Below are 17,293 nucleotides of genomic sequence, written 5' to 3'. Positions count from 1 at the left end.
TAAGTTAGAACTCACTCTATGGCACTTAACTTGAAAGAGCCTGGTAGCGTAGTGGATTAAGAGCTGGCTGCTAACCACAATGTCAGCAGTTCAAATCTACCAATTGCTCCTTGGGAGTAAGATGAGCCTTTCTTCTCCCCATAAGGATCTACAGCTTTGGAAACCCTATACAGGGTCACTGTGGGTCGGAACTGACTCCACAGTACTCGACCATCACTACCATCCGTGTTTTGGAGTCCTGGTGTGCCCCTGGACTGCTGACCTTCAAACACCACCTGCCATTTCTTGGAAACCCTATTACAGGCTTGCTGACTGGGACTGGACTTGCCGGGCACTTTTGAGAACAGTGACAATGTTTGTTTTAAAAAAAGGCCTGGTGGCACTATAGGATAAACACTGAACTTACTCACTACAAGGTCAGCCGTTGAGCCCACCAGCTGTTCCTCGGGATAAAGATGTGACTTTTCATCTTTACTCTAGTAAAGATGTGCAATACTGGACACCCTGTACAGGGTCCCTGTGAGTCAAAATCAGCTTGACGGCAGTGGGTTTTCATTTGTTTTAGAGTCCCTGGATTGTACAAATCGTTTATACGCTTGGTTGTTAATGGAAAGATTGGAAGAATGGAAAGATTGGAAGCACTCAGGTGCTTCAAAAGAAAAGTTGGGGGTGGGTGGGGTGGGGAGAAAAGCCTGGCCTACTTCAGAAAACCCTATGGAATACTGGTCAATTCTATTCACATACACACTTGGACTCCGGGAATTGGAATTGCAGCTCTGTGTAACTGGTCCTGGTACTTTAAATTTCAGGCCAGTGTCTGTAATTCTGTAATGTGTAGCACAGAATTGAGCAACCTGCTAGATATTTTTTTTTTTTTAACAGGGGAGATATAGTGGAATTAGTATTGGACCAGAAGAGAAAGCATGTCGGGAAGTCGGGAAAAGAAACGGGAAGGAGGACCCCTAGAGGCAAGGGTGGGTAGGTGGGTGGTTCCTGTTTCCACTGTGAGACCACTTACTCTGCTGCTGTCAGCTATGAACACTTTTTTGAGAAGCATATACATGAAAACAAAACAAACATTATATTGTATACAATCAGTCCCAAGTAGTGTGGGAATATAGTTGAAGTCTTTTGTAGGTAAAGAGAAGGGATTTGTATATTACTGATGATATTAAAGGGCTAGAGCTATTCAAACACTAACACTGAGCAAAATTATGATCTCCTGATTCTTCCACAATCACTACTCCAGATTCTGGTATCTGTCCATACATGTTCTGGAATTCTTTTATTTCGCCCCCCCCCCCCTTTTTTTTTTTGTTAGATCAACCTAACTTCTCAAGAATTTTGTGAGAAACTAGTGACAGTTCAGTTAACTTTTTCTGTGCTCTTTTCCCAACGTTAGCATTTTGGCATGACCCTTAAAGAACTTTCTTCTTGGTGACCTGGTATTTATGATCTAACTGCCACTTACTGCTATTTTATTCTCTGATAAAACTAAATAGTAACCTTTCTTTCAACATTACGTTAGCGTTTTCATTAGGCCCAGTTTCAATGGGCAGTTTCTCATTTCTGTGTTCTTTTAAGAGAATAAATTTGCGTTTTTGTTTAGGAATGCCTATTTTATAAACTTAGCTTATGTTTTTCATCTTTTCAAGATGGAAACTTATTTTATTTTAAGATGACAACTTCTCAGTTCACGTTTTCTTTTTGTTTTTTTTTTTTTTTAACTTATAGTAGATCTTATCTGGACCACCTTCATTTTAGGTATCTTCTAAAGATGATACACACAGAAAAAAATCCACCTATAATTTGTGTAGTTACATATGTTATATTTCAGTGCAACATTATTGTAAATTAAGTGTATGATCATTTGCACAAATGTAATTAATGTGTAATATGTACACATGTAAATCATGTAATATTTTGTTCTGCCAAAAATTGGGTGTTTCCCTTTCATTTAATTTATATATGAACAAAATATAAATTCTATAATAATATTCTTCAGAATCCAGAATCATGAAATCTTATGACATGAAAATATCAATTTTAGTTTATAATAGCACTACTGCTTTGTATCTTTAAGAACATTTTGTTGGTTTCTGGTATTCTCAAGTCTTTTCTTTTTTGTTATTTTATTAAGTGCTGTTGAGTCAGTTCCGACTCATAGCAACCCTGTATAGTTTCCGAAGAGCAGCTGGTGGGTTTGAACTGTTGACCCTCTGGTTTACAGTCCAGTGCTGGTCCTACAGCACCACACCAGGAGCCTTTTTTACATCTGCTCAAATTGGATTTGGACTTCTGCCTTCCTTTAAAATGTATAACTTATTTTTACATCTCTTTTTAAAAAAATAGAGATTTCTCTGGTTTGTTTCTGAAGGTAGTGGTTATGAATATGATGAGAAGATACCGGAATACAAAGATTGTTACTATCTTTATAAATGAAAAACCTCTGTCCCTAATTCTGTAGCTTTCACTTTCAAAATTATTTTTCTTAACAGAAGCCAATCCTGTGACTGATTCACCTAGGGATCTAGGCTGGTTATTTCATTGATGCAAAATAAGGCCTTTAACTTGACACCACATCTTTGCGTGACGATAGCAGAGCTCACTACTTAAGTATGGGAACTGTCTTTGCTACTTAGTAGCTTCACAGTTTCAGTTTATCCATCTGCAGTTAACAGAATGTTTTGTGTTTTTACAGGTTTGCTTCACAGAACACTATTCTTGTCTTCCAGAGAAGCCGCAACACGGACTAGCTTTTGTTCCCCACATTTTTATTCAGTATTCTAATTAAGGTTTACAAGTTCTATAAAATGATCTTATTCTGATCTTTTATTTACATTTTCCCAACACGTCCTACTTTGGTCTGCATTTTAGTTATTGTCGCACATACAGCAGCAGCGTTACAACTATTCATGTAACTAACCCAGTGAAATGATCTTGAATCCTCTGTAGTGATAGGAATCTTAACCTAGACAAGAACTCAGACAGCAGAGGTGTACTCAAATGCTCTGGGATGCCAAACTGTAATACACAGATATTCATAGCAAGGACTAAAAACAAAACCCAACAACTCCAGCTTTTTAAATCTCATGATAAATGACTTTAATGGCAGGGCGTCCTTCTAGACTTCCATTTACAGTGTCACGTGTTAGCATGAAATCTGCTTTGTGCAAACGTAAGCTTTCTGGTAAGCCAATTGTGTTTGTATTTAGGAGGCCAGTTGTTATGAATGCCATGGACAATTTCAGTACTTGTTTGTTTGTTATGATTTTAGTCAAGCTTAAAGGGATGAATTATTAAAACTAAGAATAGATAATACAGATTTCAGTTTCAGTTTACGTCTGAAGTGAGCTTAAATTTAGGGTCTTCAGACTAACATAAAAACTTAATCTTGAGAAGTTAAATAGGAAGATAGATGCTTTTTTTTAAAACAATTGAGTATATTGATTTTTTTTAATGACTTATCTCCCAAATCTTGCTTAGAAATCAATTGTATTTGAGAGCAAAGTTAGTTACAGTAGTAGGGCGAATGAAAACTTGCTTTGATTTATGTAATCTTTCGTATCACTTCCAGATAGTTAGTCAGTTCAGCAGAAGCAGACACCGAGCTCAAGCACTACTGGAACATAATTCAGTGTTTTTGTGTCATACAGCCTGAGAAATGCCAGTGGTCTGACGGCAGCAGATATTGCACAAACCCAGGGTTTTCAAGAATGTACCCAGTTTCTCTTGAACCTCCAGAATTGTCATCTGAACTGTTTCTATAATAATGGCACCTTAAATGGGGTTCATCAGAATATATTTCCTAGTCATATTAGTATGGGAACAAATCGAAAGAGATCCTTGGAAGATTCTGAATCCATTGGAGTAAAGAAAGCTAGAACTGAAGGTAAGACCACATTCTGGGTGGGAAAGAACAGAGTTTCTTTAACGTGTCTTCTCTTTTATGCCTGAAAGTTCCTTCAGCCTGAGCTCTTCACTTGTACTCAGGTTGTGACACATGGACTCTCTGGTGGAATTGCCACTTTGAAGACGGGCCACTTAACAAACAGGAAAAGGTGTAAGCCATCTAGACAGCTTGTGTACATGTACAAAACTTCTTAGTACCCAGCTTCTCCTTCCATCAAGTATAAAAAACGATTTTTATTTGTTGTACCTATTTGAAATAGAACTATTAAAATACTCCGCCACTGTGCCATTATTATTATTATTTTTTAATTCCTATGGATTCTGAGCTCATAAAAAACTGATGCTGATAGGGCACTGAAACCTGGTTTTGCACTTGGGAAAGTAAAAGTTTCCAAACTTTACCACTTAAGCGCTGTGATGTGTCCTCACCTGGCCTCCGTATTCCCATAGTTGAGTGTAAACGTGGTTATCATACAAGTTCCAACGTCTTAAGTATTTAGGTAAGTTAGCTGTTTGAACTGCAAGGTCGGTGGTTCAAACTCACCAACTGCTCCTCAGACACTCTATATAAGGTCACTGTGGGTCAGGACTGACTCAATGGCACTTAACTACAACAACTTGTGTTTTAAGGATCCTGCTTTAATTGCCTTTGGGTAAGTTGGCAGTTTGCATATATGCAGAATGAATGGGTTACTTTTTTTAATTGAAGGGAAAAAAAACTTGTAAAAAAATACACATGTATATATGTGTATATGAAGTTTCTTAATCAGAAGGCAGAATTAATAGCTTGCCAAGAATACACAGTCACATCACATGCGTGAAGAGAAAATTTATTTTTTTACTATTCAAATACTCAGTGTGAATGGTGTACCGGGACATTGATTCTCTCATTGAAACAAAAATATTTTTTGCCATTTGCTCAAATACTCAAAACGTAGTTTTTCTTGGCTTGAATAACTGTATAATTAGTTTTTTTGTTTTTTTTTTTTACCTCTTCAGTATGCAATTTCATAATAATATTGCTTTCATTCTTTTATATTGTAATTTCTGGAATCTTGTATTGATTTGCTGTTTAAGTATTGCATGAGTTTAACTTTTTTGCTCAATTCGAATTACTCATTTTGTATATAAGTTTGTGCTTCTTAAAAAAGAGATGCATTTAAAATATTGTGTGAGTAACTTCACACGAAAGTCCTTGATGTGTTAAAAGTGATTAGTTTTACAGTCTTGGCTGTGAATTTGTTTTTTTTTAAGTCACATGTTGAAATTGCCTTTCAATTCCTTTTTTCCAAACTGCTTGAAGCACCCTCGTTTTGATGTAGAGCTTAGACCTTAATAAAATGTAGTCCATTCTTTTTTTCTAGAATTCAAGAATTATGTCTGTTGATTCTTTTAATGTGGAATGTATATTCCTCAAAAGGGGGAGGGGCTCTGCAAAACTCACCATTTTACTTCTTTTGGTTACCATGAGTCTGAGCATTTCTGTAACCCCTCAGACAAATCAGTATCTCCCTCAGCTTTCAATAAACTGCTGGAATCTCAAGTGTTGTAAGGTTAAGGGAAACCATGTTGATGTAAAATATCTTGGCTATTAATGACTTGACCTTTTTGTGTTCAGCTATCATTTGGAAACAAAGTTATACTTAAAAAAATCATTCTTTATAATATCTTTCTTACAGCCATCCATGTCACATACCTAAATGCAATTTGGTCAGAATGTAAACATAGTTCATAGCTGTGCCTATGAGCTCTGTGGGGTGAAATAAAATTCAAGCTTATCTAGTGGTTGATGTTGAGGAGAGAAATTTGTTGGTGATGTTTTTCCCAATTTGGGGTGGTTCAAGGAAGGATCAGTATATAAAATTGTCCCTCCCCTCAGTTCCACAGGAGAAAGATGAGGCTTTCTGCTCCTGTAAAGATTTATAGCCTCAGAAACCTTATACAGGGACGCACTGAATTGGAACTGACTCCACAGAACACCACCACCACCACCACCCCGTTCTCAGCCATTTGCTCAAGATGGTATGAGAGATGGACTTCAGGATTACAGCTGCAGTTTCTAGATTAAAATGAATATAGAATTATTAATCTTCAGTAATTTCACATATTCATTTATTGCACAGCTATGTATGTCTTTGTCTTTGGAAATCTGTGTAAATTATAATGACCTGGTTAGAAAACAATGCTAGTGGTTTCATCCATGAATGAAAGCTTTTGTCCTTTTTTAAATCAGTAGTGTTCTGGTAAACACTCTAGACTTTTGATGGCGGAGGAGCAATGTGAGTATTAAAAATCTGACCGAGTAGCCTACAATTTCATAGTTGAAAGAACTGTGCTTTAGGCAGACTCTGCTGATAACATCTGAAATGGCAAGTTGGCGTCACGGTTTTATTTTCATCAAGATGGTATGTTATTGATCTTAGAATGTCATGTAGGTATTTAATGGTGTTTTTTTAAAGCCTTTTAGGAAAAATACAACATTACCTCTCCATTTTAAATTAACAGTGGAAATTTACTCAAGCATACTATGAGTCCAGGGTGAATTAAGGCGAACATTGAGTCTTCCATTTCTGTTCTTAATTGTTAGTGCTGATAATGCTTGAAGACTAGGGAAGAGAGGTAAACGTGACTTTGTTAAATGATATGTGTGGTGATGCAGAATAAGGCACTAAACTGCAAAGTCGGTCCTTCAAACCACCAGCCACTTTTTGGAAACCCTGGGATAGGGTCACTGTGAGTCAGAACCAATTCCATGGCAGTTAACAACTACATGTTGACGAATTTCTTAAAAGTGAGAGTTTATTGCCTCTCAGTGAATTTTTTGTTATAAAGTGCCATCTAATCAGTTTTAACTCCTAACGACCCTGTGTAGGGTTTCCAAGGAGCAGCTGGTGCATTTGAACTGCCGACCTGTGGTTCGTAGTCCAGTGCTGACCCCACAGTGCCACAGCAGGACTCTAGTTAGTGTTTAGCTGCTGCTGGTTTAATTTCACATATAAATAGTTTATATTTGTGTATGTCATGTATACATACACACAATGTTATATGATGTTTAAACTTTGCTTGTGCATAAGTGCTCAGATTTGTAATAAATGGCTGTATGCTTATGAAGGTTTTCCTGGCTCAAGAGAGGACACTTAAATTGTGTTCATGCAACAAAGTGCTACATAGTGTGTGTCGTGGTATCTGAGCACATGGCATCTTACAATATAGTTACACTTCAGAACTAAAACATTTCTGTTCACAGCATGGTTCTAGACCAAGTGCTGCCTAATAAAGACGCTAGTGCCCAGCATGTTTTATTCAGAACACTTTTGTTTCACTTGTAACTTCTCTGTCAGACTTTTAACAAAACCCCGAAGCCCTCTCATGTTTCTCAGTAAACTGCCTGCACATATGTCCTCTGTATGCTGCGCTTTGCATTACTAACACCACTTCCCAGCTTCTTGAATTGGACTCACTCTCTGTTCTGCTATTCGCACCTGAACAAGAGTCGAAGGCCCCCAAAAGAGTCACACTGTAGGAGAAGAAGCCTTATTTGGGCCTTAACACCTACTATTTTCATTTTAACTAGACAGTTCGAAGAAAAAATAGTACATGTGTCTTTTACAATAGAATGAAGGATAATTGTCATAATGACTGGTAGGAAATCCCAAACTAAATGGACCTCCTTTAGGTAGGGACAAACCAATGGCTAGAGTTCCTGGATGGTAAGAAACAGTTCATTGGAAATGCCGTCAAGGGTATGAGGTGGTGTAAAAGTCTGGAGATTACTTCTAAGAGATTACAACCACTGGCAACCTTGCGGAGTGTCATTGTGGTCTGAAACACATGGTCACCGTGAGTCAGTATCCCGTGCTGTGCCTTCAGTGACTTAATGTTTTTATTTAGTGAATCCTTCTAATCCAGGACTTATGGGTCAACACAGAAACTCTTTCCCATGAATCTATATTGTGACTCCAGACTTATTTAACTGAATTGTGCTGTGAAACTACCTGCTGGTTTTTGTACATGTGAAAGACTTCCTGCTTTGGTAGTCTGGGGAACAGAACCAGTAAGATATGGGGCATGGCTTGCTAATAAGACTCCCATAGCTGACTTAGAGCACTTAACATCATTAAACATGCCAGAATTATTTTCTTTTGCTTCTTCATGAATGGATATCCCTGTCTTTTCAGGTAAACATTTGTAATTTCTAAATGTGTTTGCTAGTGTGCCTTGTAATAGTGTGTTTTTTTTTTTTTTTTAAACAGTAGAGCCCTGATAAGGGTTTGTAGGATAAACACTGGACTGCTAACTACAAGTTTGGCAGTTCACACCAACCATCTGTTCTTCGGAAACTCTACAGGGTCACTGTGAGTCAGAACTGACTCGGTGGCACTTCACAACTTGAACTTACCAAGTAAGTTCATCTTCCTAACTTGAATAGAACCTTCTTGAGTTGTCCCAGGGTGGTGTTTAAGGGCCCTGGAGTCTTTTCCAACTCAGAGACCCTGTATAGGGTTGCCAAGAAGGGGCCAATGAGTTTGAACCACTGACTTGGGAGACCTGTCTCAAATAACAGCAAACTTGCCCTGCCCCAGAGGTTTCTCCTGGTTCTCTCTCGGTTACACTTGGCTGTGCCTGCATCTCTGGAGGAAGGGAACCTGGCAGGTTTTATTTTAACCATAAATTTTTCATCATAAATATTTAGTGATGGGTGCTGGAATCATATCAGTGCTAATTTGGCAATGAGATTTGTAAAAGGCCAAGCACACTTCCTAGACTTTCTGTATTAAGTAACTTAGGAATGTCTAGTAATCCCCGCCCGCCCCCTCCCCCCCGTAACTATGGAAGTCCAGAGGAAGCTGGAACAAGAACTTGCTTCCCAAAATGCAAATGGGCTCAAAGTTGATAACTGAAAGGAGACATTTTGCTTTTTTGAGACGGTTGTATGGGCCGCGTAGTTACAGTGTTGAATATTCAAATGATTCCTTCAGCTGTGGTGGTTCGTAAGTGTTGTTGGGTAGCTACATGGACCAGAAGAAGCTGACGGTGCTGTGGATAGTGGCTCCAGCTGCTGGCCTTGTGGTCAGCAGTCCAGTGGATCTATAGAGAGGTGTTTTGGAATTCGAGGATTTTTACATTAGCATGCTACTTGCTTTCAAATGATTTAATTTTTTTTTCTTTTTGATTGCTAAAATACAAACTTTTGGCATGCCATTTTTATAGTTTTATCAATGAGAAGTTTTATATTAGGCTTCTTAGCATAGATGAACCTAGTGATGACTGGGTTTCCAGGCAAGTCACATTGCTAGTGCAGTGAACACTACTAACTAAGGCTACATTTACATTAGCTTTACTTGATCGCGAACTCCCCTTTCTCCCATGTTATTTTGGCCCTCCAGTGGCAGTATGCCCTCATTTTACACTTCCCTTTTGTATTACATTTTACCCGAGGTAACTGATACTTCAGAATTTTTTACTGGATTCTTTATGTTTTAGTGCCTCCCCGCCCGGCTGCTGAGTGGGTGTCCTTGATTGATAACAAGTAATGAGGCACTGGGTTTTGAGAGTGAGAAAACCAGTACCCCAGCTTTGGTGATTTACTTTTCTCCTTTTTAGTTCCTTAACATCAATCGGTGTTTCTGCCTGCTATTTAGAAGTTGCCGAGTATTTCATGCCTTTGCTGTTCTTAAGTGTTGTCGAGTCAGTTCTGACATAAATGACTCTGTATAGGATTTCCCAGGAGTGGCTGGTGGGTTTGAACTGCCAACATTGTGGTTAGCAGTCCAGTGCTTATCCTACAGCGCCACACCAGGAACCCAGTACGCCTATAGTTTTCCCCTTTTCTCAAGTAAGGTGTGTCATCTGGATTTCGGCAGAAGTAGACTTACCAAGTATAAAGATACTTAGAACCATCTGGATTGTGTTTCCAACAAAGCCTTTTTTAAACTAACAACATCTGTGGTTTGGGTATGGGTTGTAAGTGTTGTCCAGTCAGGGTTCTAACTCAGTGACAATGTATTGGGTTTCCTAGGAGCAGCGGGTGAGTTTGAACCGCAGATCGTGTGGTTACAGTCCAGTGCTTGTCCTACAGTGCCACATGCTGTATCAGTTCTCAGTGAAAGATCAAAACTACTTTGTTAGCTGAGGATGTTCCAGAGTTCGAAGAATTCCTTTTACTGGCTGTACGTTGCTTGGTCTGCCTGTTTTCTTTCCAACTCTGAAGGTTATGGGAATTGAGCTGTCTGTGCTGAGCCCTCCAGCATGCCTCTCCTCCCTCTGAAGATGCTGCATGGTCCATTGATTTCTTCAAAGTGAATGCTGTGTTTCACAGAGAAGACAGGGCCTGTGAACTGCTTCATTCTCTAGGGCTGTGGCGGATTAAGAAAAGTTATGAGCATAAAAGCAATGAAATCCATGATTCAGTGCCTCTGGTTTCAAACTATATGAAGGGGCTTCAGAGAGTTCGTGGAAAAATGGAATTTAAAGATAATGGAATTTTTCCATCAACTTTTTTTGAAGCCCCCTTGTATTTGAAGAACACTTTTGACATTGTACCTGGGCAGATCCCCCCTCCCCCCAACTATATAAACCACTGTTCTGTTTCATTCAAAAATCAGCTTTTCTTGTTCTTTAACAGTACTGCACATTATTGGCAGTTTGGGAAATAATTTGGAATTGCTTCTATGCTTATTTCTATAATGAAAATCATTTATGCCCCACTAAGATAAGACTAAAGCTGTAAAATTCAATTCTCCCTCTTTTTAATATGTTAACGTGAAAGGAGTATTTTCCACTCAAGATTGTTAATTTGTTGTGTGTGTCCTTTGACTCTGAGTAATTCCGGGTATTTATGTGAGTAAAGAATCAGAAATGTGCACGAAAGTGCATTTGTAAGAATGCTAATTATAGTATTCATGATTGGAAGAAAATGTTTCCACCAGACAACAGTGGACAATTTGGTAAATTATAGCTGTGCGATTGATAATTATCCAAGTTGCAAAGATGCTTTTGCAATTAATTCATGGTAGGGTGCAATATTGCTGCCATGTCGTGTTAAAAGTAATAAAAAGGTAGAGCAGTAATTTTATAATGTTTTTGTTAAAATATATGCTTATTAAGTAAACCAGACATCAAATGAAAATGGTTGATCCTTTAGAAGTGAGAATTACTGGTGGTTTAGGGGTGAAGTGTTTTGCTTAGAGTATTAGTCTTTGGAGGTAAAGAAGTTAGATATCACACATTAGCTTCCCTACAAAATACGAAGACTGATGAAAAGAAATGTACATATATAGCTTCTCCACATTTCTTGGAACTAATACTTTTTAATATTTTATACTGTATTTCAGTGAACACATGAGTCAGAGACCACTGGTCATTGGCAAACTGTCTTGAATTTTGACCTTTACCTTTTTAGTTTTTTAAATTAAATTTGTGTGTTGTTTTCAGAATATGAAGATTGCTTTGTTTTTCTTGTTAAAATGAAAAGTATTTGAAGACATTGTTGGACACTATGTTTGAGGAAAGTGCTTAGGCTCTATAATACGTCTGCAGGCTCTGTAATTTATTGCAATGAGAACCTTCAAGTGAGAAATTTCACTCAAATTCATCAAAACAATTATCTGAAGTTTCATGACTTCTACTTGAAACTTTGCACCAGGAAGTAATGTTCAGTGCCATTTAGTCAGTTCCGACCTTGTCTAGTGGTTGGTGGGTTTGCACCACCCACCTTGCAGTCCAGTCGTAGCCTACAGCAAAAAGTTTGGAAAGTAGTTTTCTTGGTACTGTACTAAGATCATTAGTCATATGTAGATTGTCAATTGTTTGGCGGTTTTAAAATGTCCTTTGATTTAACAAAAAGGAAAGAAAATTGACATTTGTCTTAAAGTTGTGTCGGTACACAAGAACCTAAAGCACCCTTTTGTTTTCTGTGCAGCTCAGAGCTTGGATGGTTTCATGTCACTAGTCAACAGTGAAGCAGAAGACGATGCTGACAAAATGCACGTTGATAGAGAGTTTGCTGTCGTAACAGGTGGGAGTGGACAATTTCCTGTTAACTGCAACACCAGTCAAATGGTTGAAGACACCAAACAACAGGAGAGTGGTTCTGTTGGACCAAACGAAATAGAAATATATACTGTTTCAGCAATGCAGACCCCTTGTCGTTGTAGGAATCAGTATGCACATTATTTCTAACATAAGTTCCTCTGAAACTTCTTGCACTTTGTTGTCCAGTGTCTTTAAAGGATGTTATACTGTCATTTGCTCCTTTGGGGCAAGTTTGTAGATGCAAGGATAAATGTTTCTGGTGCACTCTATGGATATAAAAAATATAAGTGCAATCTTTCTGTTTTGATTTGAGGCTGTTGCTTAATGTGCCTTGCTTATTTTTAATGAGGTTTTACATTTTTAGTTTTCTGATTTATAACCTTTGGGTGACTATACCAAACATGCTTTTGCTAGTATTTTCAACATTATATGCAGCAAGGACAGCGAGCTGTAAACATTAAGAACTAGTAAATGTGGTTTTGATTTGTAATCCAAATATGCCAATATTTGCCAAACTGCCAAAACATTTACTGAACATTCTTGGTTCCTGTGGTTTTCTGTGGCATTTAGATTAAGTCTGTTAAAATGCTATATACACTGTGTTTCACAAAGCTCTCATTTTATTATGTAAAATTTTTAGTATATTGAAACAGTTGATAGTCCTATTTACAGGTTTTAAAAAACAAAAGCATTAGAAAGAATACCTAAAAAGTGTCAATATATTAAATACCCTTTTTTTGTTTATTTAGGTGACCAAGAAAACATTTTAGCCCATTCTCATCATGTTTGATACATTTAGAAATAGATTAAGATTACGTTAACAAATCATTTTTTATTAACTTGCATTAGTATATCATTATGCTAAGTTCTTCACTGGGAATAAAAAAATCATGAATTTTACTTCCCAAATCTATATGAAAAGATCCTTTCTGTTCACTAAAACGAATGTGTACATCTTTCTAGAAGCTACACTAGGGTTGTTAGGCATACAGTTACCTTGTTGCTAAGTAATAAAATGAAATGGACAGATTCTCCCAGGGGAATTCTGTTTGGCTAGTATGTTTAAAAAGGAGCTCTGGTAGCGTAGTGGTTACGAATCGGACTGTGAACCTTAAGGTCAGCAGTTCGAAACTACCAGCTGCTCTGCGGGAGAAAGATGAGGCTTTCTACTCCCGTAAAGATTTACACCCTCGGAAACCCTGTACAGGGTCGCTATGGGTCGGAACCGACTCGACGGCACTTAACAACAACAACAAAGTATGTTTAAAACAATAGGGTTTCTTTATTCAGGCTCTATTGGACTTTACCTAACAATGGATAAAGGACACGTGGTGGCACCGTGGTTCATTGCTCCGCTGCTAACGGAAAAGCTGGCAGTTGAACTCACCTAGTCAAACTCCGCCAGCTGCTGCTTATGTATAAAGGTCACAACCAAGAGCACCCCGTGGGTGGTCAGTTCTGTGAACACACGGGGTCACTGTGAATCGGAAATCCACTCAGTGGTATCTAGCAACAAATAGAAGAATGAAATCCCTAAAACCAACTTTAAAAAAAAAAAGATACTGCTGTATGCTTTTAAGGGGAGCGTGGTGACTCCATATGATAAGCACTGGACTGCTAGCCACATGGTTGGTGGTTCAAGCCCACTAGCTCTCTTGTGGGAGAAAGATGAGGCTTTCTGCTCCGGAAAAGATTTAAAGCTATGGAAACCGACCCTATACAGAGTTGCTGTGAGTTGGAACCGACTCGACCGGCACTAAACAATGTGCTTTTGAAAAGGGAGGAGTAATCACTTTTTGTTCTCCAGATACTAATTCCCAGGGTTTACAAGTTCAATTCAAGACCTTTTTTTTTAACATAAACATTGAAAAAGCACTATATTTCAAGCAAAATCATCCTGTGTGTATAACGGGTGCCAAATGATCATTCCCTTTTTTTTTTTTTCCCGTTGTTTTGACTTATAATATTCTCTTATCTGAGTTTAATAAACAGTTAATTATATCACTAAAGATTAATTAAATTTAGGGATGGGAGAAATATAAATATTCCCCTGGAACTAACATACTTGTTTTTATTTTACAAGATACTTAGTCTTTAAAATTATCTTTTCTCTTGTATTAAGCTTTAATTAAATGGGAAAGCGGTCATTTTATTTTGGGGCAGGGAGGGAAATCCATTATCCTCTGAAGAATTAATAGCAGTTATTAAAATATAATTATTGTTTATAATTACCAAACTTTGGTGCTTAATGAAATATTTAGAACACAGTTTTTGTTTTTTGTTTTTTTCATTGATTAAGCCTTGATTGCTTTCTTGGCAGAAAGTAGATGAATAGGACATACAGAAATCTACATCAGAGGCCTATAGATGGTGAAACAAAGATACGATGTGTGTGGTGCGTTAGGGCAATTAGATGTGTATGAAATGTGTCCTTACTCAAAGTGACTAGGGCTAAGCTCGGACACAAGGTATATTTAACATCATACCTTGCTTTCCTTGAGCAGAACAATGGGATACAATTTAAGACTACCAAGCAACAGATGACTTGTTCACCATTCTCTTTCTGTGTTCTGTGAATTCCTCTGATTGTGGATATTTACACTTAATTCGCTGTGAGTTGAAACTGACTCAACAGCACTTAATAACAACAGCATACAGTTTTCTATATTTCTACAATATCGACAAATAAGAATTGCTTTTCCCAGTCTGCTTGTATACACTTGTAACTGCCTTTTTTCCCTTAAGACATCTTCCTTTTAATGGATGTCTGCATATGCAATTTAAACTATAATGTTTTTCCAAAAATGGTTTTCCTAAAACGAGAAACCTGGGATATCATAGTTCATTTCTAATAGTTAAACTCAGAAACTAGTCACAGCTGTGCTATTGGTATAAGACTGTGTGCATGGGAGTCCTTCGTATTCGTAGCTGCTGATTTTGGTTAGTCTGCCAGTGCTGTTACGTGGCATTTTACAGAAGCACTACATAGATGTTAGTGTTACTAAGGGAAAACAAGTGTTCCTTTCACTGTTGCTACTTTTGCCTTGTGAAAAAAACTGTTTCAAAGCATTATGTGATGCAGCCTTAGATGCATTCACTTTAAGAATCTCTTTCATTTACCTGCTTCGTTTACCTTTTTTTTTTCCCTTAAGAGCTAAAGTGGTGTTATATTTGAACTATTTGTGTGTGTGTGTGTGTGGAGGGGTGTGGGTGTGGGGAGAAGGCCTTACATTCAGTTGTGATGGACTTTTTCAAGAGTGACTTTAAAAGTTGCTCTCAGAAAGCAGGCTCTAAATGAAAATGATTTTTTTTTTTTTTTTTTTTGACTTTAAAAGTTGCTCTCAGAAAGCAGGCTCTAAATGAAAATGATTTTTTTTTTTTTTTTTTTGGATGGCTTTCTGAACTGTTGGTGTTATTCATGCATTTCATTTGTCACCTTTTACATTTTCAAATTCAGTTACCCAGTGCTAGTGAAATTGATAACATTTTCTTATCTCATCGGGCAAATACTTAAATGTTGTGTTTTATTTTGAAATCCAACTATGCACAATTTTTACTTTTGAAAAGGAGCCGGTTTGTTTAAAGAATAAAGAAAGAAGTCCTTTAAAATTGTTGCAGCAATGAATCACTTGATAGTTTCTTCTCCCCCATTGGTTCTGAATTTTGGTGACAGGTGTATTTCTTGATGCAGATGTGAAAAACAGTAGCTCCGTATCGAATACGTTGACAAATGGATGTGTCATCAATGGACATTTGGACTTCCCCACCACGACACAGCTCAATGGGATGGAAAACGGGAATGACCAGTGCTTAACAGCATCTAATGGACTTAGCAATGGACTGGCTCCAGGACAGGCCTTCATGAGTAGCCAGGGTTCTTTTCCTGTTAGTAGCACTGAGGAGCCAGAGAGGACTCTGAACTCGAACCCCGATCTGTGCGGGTCTCTGCACCTCAACGGAAGTCCAAGCAGCTGTGTGGCGAATAGACCGTCCTGGGTGGACGATATTGGGGAGAACTTGCACTATGGACATTACCACGGGTTTGGGGACACTGCTGAAAGCATCCCTGAATTTAATAGTGTGGTAGAACATTCCAATTCCGTAAAAGTAGAAGAAAGGTATGACAATGCTGTTTTGGGTACAATGCACCTTTACCATGGCTCTTAAAACTTCTGGCCAGGTGTTAATTTGAAATGCATTCACTCTTCATGTGAACCAACTCAGATTATTAATGTAGCATTAATTTGAAGGAATGCCATGCCTTGTACTATTTTTTTTTTTTTTTTTTGTACTCCAACTCCCTGAAGAAGGGAGCTTGTATTTAACCACAGTTTTCTACTTAGTCCTAGTTTGTGCATGAGTCGGGCTTACTGAGAGCTGCATAGGCAACGGAATGTCAGGTCCTTATAAGATGCACTTTTGGAATTTCAATTTTCTGTCACCGCTCATTATTTCGATTTAATACTGTCACCAGAAATGTTCATATTTCCTTTTGTCAAGTGAAATGACATCTGATGCAGATGAGTTAGGAGGCAGTAAATGAGGCACCTGGTAATTTATCTACATTGATTTGCACATGTGCATCATCATAAAAAGCTGGCTTTTCCTTTTCCTTGTTGGGTTCATGACAGAACACAACTGTTTCCCTATGCAAGATACAGCCTTACAACCGATTTCTTGCAGTGATTTGTATGAAGCAAAGACCTTGTTTTCATTTTCAGTGTCGTTTGCTCTTAACCTTTGTAACTCGCCATGCGGTGGAGACTAATTGTGAGCACACACCATGGCTAGAGGTATAATTGCTCGACCTCTGAGGATTTTGAGTAGACCACTGCCTTTGCTTCCACTGAAAGGAGGTCTCAGCCTGGGGCTTCTGATTTTTTGTGTTTTTATTCTGCATTTCCTACTTTGTCTCTAGAATTTTTACCACAGATAACAGTTTCCTTTATATGTAGTAGCAATTACAGTTGTAGGAACTGTCAGGTGAAAACATTTAGTATTTTGACTGCTATATTCTTGTTCCCTTATTTTTAGTTTTTGGGGGTTGTTTGCTTTAAAATATATACTGCTATGTAAACCCAGTTAACTGAGAGCATTTAGAATTGCCTAATAAGACTGCATTGTTGATGGTTTTATAGATGTTAGCTTTTGTTTAGACAACTTAATGGTTAACATTGTGCAAATACTGTAATGAATTTTTACTTTTCTGATTTTTGTAATAAAAATTGAAGATGGATAAAATGTCAAAGGGGTGTAAACCAGTCTACTGAGAGTGTCCTTAGTATTTTGTTTGAAAACTGCCCTTTACAAATTGAATTAAAAAAAAAATCCCACCAAACTCGTGCAT

The 17,293-nt window shown here is 37.8% G+C and overlaps 1 protein-coding gene across 1 annotated transcript in view; it reads left to right on the top strand.

Annotated features, from left to right (window-relative positions):
* ANKRD10 (ankyrin repeat domain 10) overlaps positions 1-16,113 on the top strand; it is a 38,586-nt gene extending 22,473 nt beyond the window's left edge. Inside the window, 3 exon segments of the mRNA XM_006878307.1 lie at positions 3,657-3,892; positions 11,834-11,929; positions 15,638-16,113. Of these exon segments, the coding sequence (XP_006878369.1) occupies positions 3,657-3,892; positions 11,834-11,929; positions 15,638-16,113 (808 nt within the window).
* The last annotated feature ends 1,180 nt before the right edge of the window (positions 16,114-17,293 follow it).

The sequence above is a fragment of the Chrysochloris asiatica genome, unplaced genomic scaffold (genome assembly GCF_000296735.1).
Source record: "Chrysochloris asiatica unplaced genomic scaffold, ChrAsi1.0 scaffold00029, whole genome shotgun sequence".
Classification (NCBI taxonomy): Eukaryota; Metazoa; Chordata; class Mammalia; order Afrosoricida; family Chrysochloridae; genus Chrysochloris; species Chrysochloris asiatica.
This window is presented reverse-complemented; position numbering and strand designations above follow the sequence as displayed.